The sequence below is a fragment of the Amblyraja radiata genome, chromosome 39, assembly GCF_010909765.2.
Source record: "Amblyraja radiata isolate CabotCenter1 chromosome 39, sAmbRad1.1.pri, whole genome shotgun sequence".
Lineage (NCBI taxonomy): Eukaryota > Metazoa > Chordata > Chondrichthyes > Rajiformes > Rajidae > Amblyraja > Amblyraja radiata.
The window spans coordinates 8,331,567-8,343,719 of record NC_045994.1 but is presented as its reverse complement, the minus strand read 5'-3'; the positions used below and the strand labels follow the sequence as shown (position 1 = coordinate 8,343,719).

Below are 12,153 nucleotides of genomic sequence, written 5' to 3'. Positions count from 1 at the left end.
CTGGAGCAACTCAGCGGGGACAGGCAGCATCTCTGGAGAGAAGGAATGGGTGACGTTTCGGGTTGAGACAAGTTATCCTGTTGGATTGAGTCCTGTACCTTCTTCCCAATGGCAGGAGTGAAAATGAAAGCATGGCCAAGGTGATTGGGTCCTCGAATTCACAGAGATTTTAATTAAAGGTATTTTGTTAACCTAACAAGTTTGGATGTCCGTGAAAGTCTGTTCACCAAGTGCTGGCAGGTGAGAATGCAGTGGGATTGAATTTCAAAGCATACTGTCCAGAAATCAATGAGATGCAAATGACAGAATTGACTCACACTTTAAATTTTCTCTCCTGGTTTTCATGTCTGATTCTTTCTTTGGTGTTCTCTCAACGAAGAGTTAGCAACTCTGTTTGGGTTCAAGTTGACACAGCTGGCAAATGATGTTTGGATTCTTCATCATTTCCAGCAAACTCGGAAACCTGAGAGATTCAAAGAATTGTTGCCTTCTTATATAGCGCGGAAACAGGCTCTTCAGCCCAGTTTGTCCATGCTGCCAAGTCATTCAGCCCATCAGGTCAATGCCAGCTCTTCGCAGATCAATCCCATCAATTGTTTAAGAAGGAACTGCAGATGCTGGAAAATCGAAGGTACACAAAAATGCTGGAGAAACTCAGCGGGTGCAGCAGCATCTATGGAGCGAAGGAAATAGGCAACGTTTCGGGCCGGTTTCGGCCCAAAACGTTGCCTATTTCCTTCGCTCCATAGATGCTGCTGCACCCGCTGAGTTTCTCCAGCATTTTTGTGTACCTTCGATGGCAGGAGTGAAAATGAAAGCATGGCCAAAGTGATTGGGTCCTCGAATTCACAGAGATTTTAATTAAAGGTATTTTGTTAATGTTTCTTCTTCAAAGGAGTAAGTGCAGGAATATATAGGGTAAGGTCCAGAATAGGGGAATCGAGGACCAGAGGACATGGGTTTAAGGTGATGAGGAAAGATTTAATAGGAACCTGAGGGGCAAAAAAGTGGTAAGTTCATGGAACAAGCTGCCACGGTGTTTAAGAACATTTAGAAACATAGAAAGTAAGTGCAGGAATAGGCCATTCGGACCTTTGAGCCGACACCGCCATTCAATATGATCATGGCTGATCACCCAAAAGTACCCCGTTCCTGTTTTCTCCCCATATCCCTTGATTCCGTTGGCCCTAATAGCTAAATCTAACTGTCTCTTGAATACTTTAGAATTAGGCCATTTGGCCCATCATGTCTACTCCGCCATTCAATCATGAATGATCTATCTTTCTATCAACCCCATTCTCCTGACACCCTTACTAATCAAGAATCTGTCATCCTGCGCCTTAAAAATACCCAATAACTTGGCCTCCACAGCCGTCTGTGGCGATGAATTCCACATTCACCACCCTCTGACACCCACCCTCTGTTATAAAGAGGTCCGTAATAACGAGGGTTTACTGAATATATTCCCAGCTACATGTGCAGTTACAAAAATCTATCCCATCAAGTACTACTTTATTGTCTTGTGGCACTTACTGTGCCTGCCAAGCTGTAGCAAGTTAGAATTTCATTCTTGCAATCCCAGTGCATACTCTTCAATATAAATACATTATTCAACAGGTTATCATTATCATCCTTTTATTGTCATCATGCAAAGCAACAATTGTACAGTGCAAAATGAGAAGACGTTTCTCAGGGAATTCCGGAGCATCGCGCGTAAAAACTTAAACATTTCACGCATAAAAAAAACAATCCAGTCCCTGATTTAAAAAAAAACAGTATGAATGGTACGAATAGTTTAAAAAAAGTGCAGGTAAAAAAAGCAACATTAAAATACAAGTTTAAAAAAAGTCATAAAATGTCCAGGGCAGCTGATTTAAGTGGCCTGAGCCAGTGGCAGAGTTATTACTCAGTGCTTACTTAATTACTCAGTATTACTTAATTGGTTATGGTTTTAAAAAATCCATTGCATTCTTTAAAGCAGAGCTGCTGAAACAGTTGCAGCATGCAGACTTTAGATGCAGACTAATTTTGGATTAGAGTCAGATTGCTGTCTAGAGTGAGGACTTGTAAACATTCTCCATTGTGGTGATCAGTTGCCCAGCTGTTCGGCTCTTTCCGTCTCAACTCGGAAGATGACGTAACGCTCGGCTCTGGGGTCTGGGAACAGATTGCCCGAAGTCCCTGGGCCCGAAGTGTTTACCGCTCCGCCGCTGAAGGTGACGCAACGCTCGGATCGGCGGAAGTTCCTCGGCTCCCTGCCGAAGATGACGCAATTCCCGACTGACGTCAGATCGGCCTAAGCGACTCGGTCCGACCCGCTGCCGAAGATGACGTAATTCCCGACTGACGTCAGATCGGCCGAAGCGACTCGGTCCGACCCGCTGCCGAAGATGACGTAATTCCCGACTGACGTCAGATCGGCCGAAGCGACTCGGTCCGACCCGCTGCCGAAGATGACGTAATTCCCGACTGACGTCAGATCGGCCGAAGCGACTCGGTCCGACCCGCTGCCGAAGATGACGTAATTCCCGACTGACGTCAGATCGGCCGAAGCGACTCGGTCCGACCCGCTGCCGAAGCTGACGCAATTCCCGACTGACGTCAAATCGGCCGAAGATGACGGAACGCTCGGCTCGGTCCCTGGAGGAGGCGGGGCCGGGGGGGGGGGGGGGAGCAGATCGGCCGAAGCGACTCGGCTCTTTCCGCCGCTGCCGTGGACGAGCGACGGGCGAGCGGATGTTGTGGGCGGTGGCGGGGAGCTGGGGCCTGGCTGCGAGTGTGAGGGAGTGGGGTTGGGTTGGGTCTGGGGAAGGCGGAGGGAGTGAGTGAGTGAGAGAGTGAGAGAGAGAGGGATCAGGCCCAGCTTTCCCCTCCCGTCAGGTGCGAGCAGCTGAGGCGACGCCAGGATGTCCGGCCCAGCTCAGAAGACGCAGAGCCGCGCCATTCCCACCATCCGCAGGGTGGTCGTCAGCGACTCGGCGCAGCTGCCGCACGACTTCAGCACCACCCCCGGCGGCACCCTCTTCAGCACCACCCCGGGAGGTAAGGCCGCGGGGGCTTCGGCCCATCCGAGCCCTGCTAACCCCGTCCTCGCCTCCCACCCCACCGTGACCCTTCTCTCACCCTCATCCCGTCTGCGCTTAGAAACTCCTGTCGAGTAGCAAGGAACTGCAGATGCTGGTTTACACCGAATATAAACAAAAAGTGCTGGAGTAACTCAGCATCTCTGGAGAGATGTTGAACAGGTCCAGGAACAGCTTCTTCCCTGCCGCTGTCACACTACTCAACACTGTACCTGGGTGACTGCCAATCCCCCCCGACACTCCTCCCACAGGAAAAACACTATGACTGTATGCATGTAAATAGATTTATTTATTGAAATCATATTCTATGTCGCTCTTCCAGGGAGATGCTAACTGCATTTCGTTGTCTCTGTACTGTACACTGACAATGACAATTAAAGTTGAATCTGAATCTGAGAGAAGGAATTGGTGACTTTTCGGGTCGAGACCCTTTTTCAACTGAGAGTCAGGGGTGAGGGAGACCAGAGATATGTGGACGGGCGAGGTGTGAAAGGACAGATCAAAGCAGACGCTAACCACTAAACCAGGGCATTGTTGACATAGAGGAAGGTGACTAGGAGGCAGACAAACAGCAAAACAGTGAAACTAGTCGGAGAACTGGGGTTGGGAGGGACAGAGAGGGAGAGGGAAAGCAAAGGTTACTTGAAGTTAGAGAAATCAATAACTGCAAGCTGCCCAAGCGGATATGAGGTGCTGTTTCTCCAACCCATGTTTCTGTGTTAAAAAAAAGACCGTGTTTATCCGTTTTTTTTTTTTTCTAATTGCGGTCTTTTTTTTGCATTCTTCTTTTGTCTTGTAGAATTTAAGCGTATTCTATGTATAATTTAGTTTTTTTGTGTGTTTATTTGCCTCTGATGCTGCTGGAAGCAAAGTTATCATTGTATCTGTGCTGCACTTTTGCCTCTTGCAATAAATCCAACTTGTCTGTAAGAAGCCAGCACAAAACGTCACGTCAACGCCCACAAAGCAAAAACGCAGCCTTTAGTTTACATCTGACATTAAATGCACAACATTGCACATTGAGAGAAACAATGTTTCAAGAGTGTCACATTTGATGACCAAGTTAATGAAATGCAAGTGACTGAATGCTGATCACAAATGATCAAGAACACCATAAAGCCTGTTCATATATGATCATATATTTAGAACATTTTCAGAGAGGTTTTCTTATCACTTAATAAGGAACAAAGTAGTGTGCCATTTCTCTTTGACACAAGGTGAGACAGATTTTTAAAACCTGCTAGTTGATTTGCACAGTTGAGGGCCATTGTGAAACTTTCTTCCCCTTTAAGTTCATAACTCAGTGTTTAGACTTCAGATCTGTACTGGTCACCACACTCTTCTCGTATTGGAAAGGATTTCGTTCAAACTATTCCAGGTGTTTGAGCACCAAAAATCATGTTTTAAAATCCACAGTAGAAGAAGTCCTATACATTTTGGAGGTATTGTCATAAGATGACATCAAGGCTACAAAGATATTAAAAAAAATTATTGTGTTTAACTAATTTAACTAATCTGCCCTGTCCCTATAAACCTCCCTGGCAGGGAATTGTAATCACTATTCATTTATACACCGTTTCAGGTTTCTTGCTGCTGTAATTTCATTTTATTATTTAGCAGTTGTTAACCTGTTATTAATAAGTTTGATTTATGGCTGTTTGGTGTCACAGATTATAAAATTGGAAATGGTGACATCTGTAGGATTATTTATTTTTGTACACTTAATATTTGCAATAGTGTAGTTATGGCATTTGATTGTGATCCAACAAGAAATGTGGCAAAACAGGGCCGGGTGTTCAATCACTCAAAGTCACCATCTCTGATGCATTATTGAAAGGCTATCTGATGTGTAGCAGCAATTCATAGTATAGCATCTATTGTTGGCTGCTGTACAAACCGAGCATGTTCCTTTAATGTGCACAAAATGCTGGAGTAATTCAGCGGGACAGGTAGCATCTCTGGAGAGAAGGAATGGGTCGTAGAGTCAGAGGGAAGGAGGAATCACAGAGGGGGAGCAATGAGAGATGTTGCTTAACTCTCGTCGGGGAGAGGAGGAGAACTTCTTCAAAGTAGACATACCTTGAGGAGATTTTGCAGTGGAGTGGACAAAATGTGTAAGAAAGAAATGCAGATGCTGGTTTAAATCGAAGGTAGCCAGAGTAACTCAGCGGGACAGGCGGCATCTGTGGAGAGAAGGAATGGGTTCCTTTAATGGGCAGCTTGAGTCAGTCTGTGGCTTTGGTGGTTCTTATAACTGTCTGACGATTCAGCCCTACTAACTTAATGTTATTATTGCGTACCGTGTCTGGTGTTGGATGTCACGCCAGAGGTGAAGACAAATTGGAATTGTGTCAGGAATTGATTGTCGAGTGGAATATTTGTTCAGTATGTGCCACTCTGAGAACAGCTCAGATTGCTTGCTCTCCCTAATGGATATTGACGGAATTACAGAGACATGTTTTGTTTTCCTGCCATTAAAGAGCTTTGTTCTCTGCTGTCCATTCGCACAAAAACGGATACAGTGCCCTTTAATACCCATGTCCCCATTAATACGGTTATCCGCTCACATCCTGGTGATTGTCACTAAGCTACTGGAGTGCAGATTTAACAAACATGGTGGACACGGGTTTAACGATTCACAAACAAGGCGGCACAGTGGCGCAGCGGTAGAGTTGATGCCTTACAGCACCAGAGACCCAGGTTCGATCCTGACTACGGGTGCTGTCTGTAAGGATTTTGTACGTTCTCTCTGTGACAGTGTGGGTTTTCTCCGGGTGCACCGGTTTCCTCTCACATTCCAAAGACTTGCAGGTTTAAAGGTTAACTGGCTGCTGTAAATTGTAAATTGTCCAGAGTGAGTAGGACACAGATCTCTAATGCTCAACGTAAGCTTTCTTATTAAGCTCTCCTCTCCCACCTCCTCTGCCATTTCCCCTAAAAACAAGTCTGGTCAGCTGCCTCTGTCACTTCTCTTCCGTTCTCTAGTTCACGCTACAGCAACTGTTACAGCTGCAAATTTCTCACAGTGTCGCTTTTAAACTGGAAGGCCAGCAGATAGATACTCGCACAGAGGCCTTGCACATGAACGTTGATCCTTCACTGTTGCACTGAATAAGGTTCAGAGATAGCTGATTTTGCCAGTGTTCATTTACAACTGAGGTGCAAACAGTTAACGTTTGTAGGTGGGACCACTAGAACAATTATTAATTAGTCTAGAACTTATCCTTCAACACAGATGAATTGGCAGTTGGAAACTTGTTCATTATCACATTCCTCAGCAAGGCATTAGGTCTGCTGGTGAAGCAGAACTAAAAATTAACGAGAAGATAAATGTTTGCTTGTTATCTTTGACTGGATGCTGTTTTTCCAGAGGATGTGGGGTATGATCTGTTCCAGATTACTATCAGTAGTACTCAATAAACTGTATCTGTGAAGACTCCTGTTAATTCTTCATACTTAAGAAATGCTACTCTGCGATTATTTTGTTAAATTACAACACCTGGCATTACCTGCAATTAATTAATGAGAGAATGACCCTGAGTTCTCATTCTCAGCTCTCTATAACCAAAAGTGTAAATCATTGCAATGGGATAATTGGGTCAACGGTATGGTTGAGTCACAACTTAGTCAAGGCACTGGGAAGTATATAGTAATTGAACATTAAGACGTGGCTAATCCCTTTTTGCCTTGATCCCCTGAGACAACTTGAGTAAGGTGTTGATCAGTTGGGCTTCCATGTTGGGAGGTTTGTATCATTTGCCCCTTTGAATGTGGTGGGGATGGGAATTAGTACACAGCTAATCGGGTAAATCTACTTGTTGATTTGGTCAATAGAGCAATTGTAGGGAATCAGTTGGCAGACACTTGAGCTATCAGGTTCAAGTGCAGGAAGTTGTTTAGTTTAGAGATACAGGCAGAAATAGGCCCTTCGGCCCACAAGTCTGTGCTGACCAGCGATCACCCCGTACACGAATAATATTCTGCACACCAGGGACAATTTACAATTATACCAAGCCAATTAACCTGTACGTCTTTGGAGTGTGTGAGGAAACTGGAGAAAACCTATGCAGGTCACAGGGAGAACATGCAAACTCCGTACTGACAGCACCCGCAGTCAGGATCGAACCCAGGTATCTGGCGCTGTAAGACAGCAACTCACTGCTGCGCTATCGTGCTGTCACATCATAAAATACGTTCAAAACTGTGTTAAAACTATAACCCTTGCCACATCTGGAGAAATCTCGCTGTCTACTAGGAAAGATACAAAATGATGGAGTAAGTCAGCAGATCAGGCAGCATCCCCGGAGAACATGGAGAGATGATATCTTGTTCAGGCTGGCATTTTGTGTCTTTCCTTGGAAAACCAGCTTCTGCAGTTCCTTGTTCTACCTGCCGTCTCCTGTGTGAGTTAATAACAATTAAGTTCTTCATGTTGTTAAGCATTACAGAGTTGAAATTGAATATATAAATTTCACAGTTATAATCAGTGTAGCAAGAGTATTTTTGCATTGTTGTCAACAACACACATCTAAACTCAGGCAGTGTGACCTATGCATCTTGCACTTGCAAAACAGTTTTGCCATGTTATACCTGCTGTAATGCACAGGACAACCAAAAGGTTAATTAAAGATATTGTTATCCAAGCTTGAAGTTCCATGTGTTAAAATGGGAGCGCTGATATGTGCAAAGCCAATTCATGTGGACCTGATTCGTGCTTAAAGATATATTAACATAGGATGATTTTCAAATCTTCTCAATTATTGCCAGATAGATGCATTTACAGAGCTGTAATTTTTGTAACTAATCACATATGAAAATACAAACATTTTTGAAGAAATGGGTTATTATCATCAAAGGGTTTTCAGTTGTGGTTGGAACTGTAGGTGCTGGTTTACAAAATAAGGCACAAAGTGCTGGAGTAACTCAGTTGGTCAGGCAGCATCCAAGGAGAACATGGGTAGGTGACGTTTTGGGTCGGGACCCTTCTTTGGACTCTAGGTGATGTTTCAGTTTGGGACCCTTCTTCAAACAAGTCTGAAGAAGGGTCCCGACCCAAAACATCGCCTGTCCATGTTTCTCTGGAGATGCTGCCTGACCTGCTGAGTTACACCAGCAATTTGTGTCCTTTTATGGTGACATTTGACCTGAAATTTGTTCCTGAAACTGGATGTGAGTAAGACTATCTTTCCCTGCCAATGTAACATGCCTATGTATGTTGACAGTGTACTTGGGCATGAGGACAAGGAGCTGTTTATTTGCTACCAACTTAAGTAGTATGTTTATGTGGCAAGACCACCAGTGATTAGAAAGTTGCACAATTCTCTCGATCTAGCACATCCTGGAATTAATCCTATCCTTGAAGGGCTTGTCCCACGATGCGAGTTCACCCAAGTGCTCTCCCGAGTATTAAAAAAAATCAAACTCGTGGTAAGTACATAGAATGTACGTAGCGGGTACCTGTGAAAAATTTCCAAGAGTAAAAAAATACTCGTGATGAGGTACCACGAGTTTGATTCTTTTTTTTAAAACTTGGGAGAACTCGCATCGTGGGACAGGCCCTTTAAGGTCGCCTTCATTTGTCAATGCAAAATCAATTGTGTATTTTGGGCAACAATCCAGAAAGTATTAAGTAAGTAAGTAAGTACGTTTATTGGCCAAGTATTCACATACAAGGAATTTGCCTTGGTGCTCCGCACCCATGTGTACCTCTTAAAAGACACTTCGACAGATACTAATTCTTTTTTTTAATCATCAATCTACACACAATACCCCATAAGAAAAAAGTAAAAACAGGTGTTTAGAATTTTTTGCAAAGTAATTAAAAAGAAATAACTGAAATATCACATTTACATAAGTATTCAGACCCTTTACTCAGTACTTTGTTGAGGCACCTTTGGCAGTGATTACAGCCTCAAATCTTCTAGGATATGACGCTACAAGCTTGGCATACCCGTATTTAGGTTATTTCTCCCATTCTTCTCTGCAGATCCTCTCAAGCTCTGATGGGGAGCATCGATGCACAGCTATTTTCAGGTCCCTCCAGAGATGTTTGATCGAGGTCAAGTCCGGGCTCTGGCTGGGCCACTCAAGGACATTCACAGACTTGTCACGAAGCCACTCCTGCGTTGTCTTGGCTGTGTGCTTAGGGTTGTTGCCTGTTGGAAGGTGAACCACCGCCCTAGTCTGAGGTCCAGAACGCTCTGAAGCAGGTTTTCATCAAGGATCTCTCTGTACTTTGCTCTGTTCATCTTTCCCTCGATCCTGACTAGTCTCCCAGTTTCTGCCGTTAAACAACATCCCCACAGCATGATGCTGTCACTGGCTAATACCATGCCTCACCGTAGGTATGGTATTGGCCAGGTGATGGGCGGTGCCTGGTTTCCTCCAGACGTGACTCTTGGCATTCAGGCCAAAGAGTTCAATGTTGGAATCATCAGAGCAGAAAATCTTGTTTCTCATGGTCTGAGAGTCCTTTAGGTGTCTTTTGGCAAACTCCAAGCAGGCTGTCATGTGCCTTTTACTGAGGAGTGGCCACTCTACCATAAAGGCCTGATTGGGGAGAGCACCTTACACTCTCCACAGAGTTTGACTGTGTGTGCAGAGATTTTACATATTAGTCTTGAGCTGTGAACAGGCGTAAAATTTGACATGGAATTGCCGCCTTTCACTTTGTGCAGGATACAAGTGTAATGGCACTAATGCCAGCTATTGAGATGAAGCAATCTGCTTTTCTTGAACTCAAGTGGAATGTTTTCAGATTGTCGGAATCTTCCTACAGGAAGAAAAGTAACTGTATTCCATAAAAGCTATCCCAGTTACAAAGAGGAACTCTCAGTTGCTATTGTGACGAGTGCTTTGCTGTTGTGTTCCAGGCACCCGTATTATTTATGACCGCAAGTTCCTCATGGAATGCCGCAACTCCCCTGTGGCCAGGACTCCTCCGCGTGATCTTCCCAACATCCCAGGTGTCACAAATCCCAATACCACAGAGAAGGTGAAGCCAGTGGTGAACCATGTAAACAGCCACGAAGAGAAGGCAGCTGGTGGTAAGGATGAAGATTAGACTATTGCTCAGATCACAGCGAACGATGGATGTTTTGATGGGCTAAAAATTACTTTCTTATGTATTAGGCTTTAGACTTTAGAGATATAGCATGGAAACAGGCCCTTCGGCCCACCAAGTCCGCGCCAACTATGGATCACCCCGTACGCTAGCACTATCCTACACACTAGGGACAATTTACAGAAGCCAAATAACCTACAAACCTGTACGTCTTTGGAGTGTGGGAGGAAACTCACGGGGAGAACGTACAAACTCCGGTACAGATAACACCCATCAGCCGTCCATACAACACATAATCCTCCAAAATTTACGCCACTTCCAACGGGATCCCACCACTAGGCACATTTTCCCATCTCCACCACTTTCCGCCTTCCGCAGAGACCGTTCCCTCCGCAACTCCCTGGTTATCTCATCCCTTCCCACCCAAACCACCCCCTCCCAGGTACCTTCCCCTGCACCCGCAGAAGATGCGACACCTGTCGCTATACCTCCTCCTTTGACTCCTCCCCACACATTAACACTACCCTACACACTAGGGACAATTTTACATTTATACCAAGCCAATTAACCTACAAACCCTTACGTCTTGGAGTGTGGGGAGAAACCGAAAATCTCGGTGAAAACCCACGCAGGTCACGGGGAGAACGTACAAACTCCATACAGACAAGCACCCCGTAGTCAGGATCGAACCCAGGTCTCTGGCGCTGTAAGGCAGTAACTCTACTGCCAGGCCACCATGTCAACCTATTAATGGGCCAGAAAAGATCATCAGCAGGATTCGCAGTATCGTTCACCATTAAATGAGATATGTGCATGTGAGGATATGAAACCTATTGTGGTAGGTAGCGCCGAAAAAGGCAACCGTCTTTATCCATGTGGAGTACAGGTGACGACAAGAAGTCGGAAACCAGCACTGATTATTGACTGAGTTATTTGGGATAGTTGGTGAAGATGGAGGGACCAGGGGACTGAGGGAAAAAAACTCCACATGTTTATTAATTATTGATTGAATTTAGAGTGATGAGAAGATCATGGCATTCTTTCTGTTTTCTGTAATAGGAGATGACGCCCAATTTGAGATGGACATTTAAGGAACACCATGTGGTCTTCTCCAGGGTGAGAGGATTTGGTCCTGGACCCTCTCCATTTGGGTCTTTGCACCAGCCCAGACGTCTTTTCCAAGCCACCAGCAAACTTTTTTTTCCCCATTGATGGAATCCACCCACTTCTGCGAAGCTACAGACAGTGACATTTCCTTCAAATGCTGTGAAAAGTGCACGTGCTTTACGTGGCAGAGCATCTGCTGTTCTAATTGGCAACAACCGTTGTGAAAGAGGGGCAGTCTCATGGGTTCTTGATCTATTTAACCTGGTTTCAATTTAAAACTCCTTTGGTGATCAAGGCCAAAGGCTAACCTTTCAGAGGTAATTTTTGTTGAGAGGGAGGGAAAAGAGAGGGACAAGGAAAGCCAATGAAATAAAATGAGATTAATTCATTTGAACTTGTTGTGTCTTGACTAAGCACTTTATCAGAATGGCTTCATGATCTCCTCATACTTTCTCCACAAGAACAATTGTCTATCTATTATAGCACCAGAGCTTATTTAAAAATATTCGTTGCACTAGGCACTCGTATTTAGTTTAGTTTAGAGATAGTGTGGAAACAGGCCCTTCGGCCCACCGAAACTGCGCCACCTTGCAATCATCCCATACACTAACACTATCCGACACAGTTAGGACTATTTACAATTTTACCAAAGCCATTTAACCTACAAAACTGTACGTCTTTGGAAACCGGAGCACTCGGAGAGAACCCATGCGGTCACAAGGAGAACATGCAAACTCTGTACAGACAGCACCCGTACTCAGAATTGAACTTGAGTCTCTGGCACTGTAGGGCAACAACTCTACCTCTGCGCCACTGTGCCACCATCACTTAAACAAAACCTCTCCTGAATAAATTGACTTCAGTGCGACAGGAATCTGCATGCTCATAAAACTTAGGTAA

General features: G+C 44.7%; 1 protein-coding gene across 1 annotated transcript; it reads left to right on the top strand.

The window, feature by feature from the left end:
- The first annotated feature begins 2,821 nt into the window (after positions 1-2,821).
- eif4ebp1 (eukaryotic translation initiation factor 4E binding protein 1) lies at positions 2,822-11,647 on the top strand. Its single transcript, XM_033013636.1, has 3 exons — positions 2,822-3,042; positions 9,956-10,129; positions 11,206-11,647. The coding sequence occupies exons 1-3, from the start codon at positions 2,907-2,909 to the stop codon at positions 11,235-11,237; spliced, it is 342 nt and encodes a 113-aa protein (XP_032869527.1). The 5' UTR covers positions 2,822-2,906; the 3' UTR covers positions 11,238-11,647.
- Positions 11,648-12,153: the final 506 nt, after the last annotated feature.

What these genes read in the sequence shown, in the direction of transcription:
- eif4ebp1 (XM_033013636.1), top strand. Translation starts at nt 2,907, where the DNA reads ATGTCCGGCCCAGCTCAGAAGACGCAGAGCCGCGCCATTCCCACCATC. An exon ending in CTTCAGCACCACCCCGGGAG is followed by an intron (nt 3,043 to 9,955) that starts GTAAGGCCGCGG and finishes GTTGTGTTCCAG; the next exon opens with GCACCCGTATTATTTATGAC. An exon ending in CGAAGAGAAGGCAGCTGGTG is followed by an intron (nt 10,130 to 11,205) that starts GTAAGGATGAAG and finishes TTTCTGTAATAG; the next exon opens with GAGATGACGCCCAATTTGAG.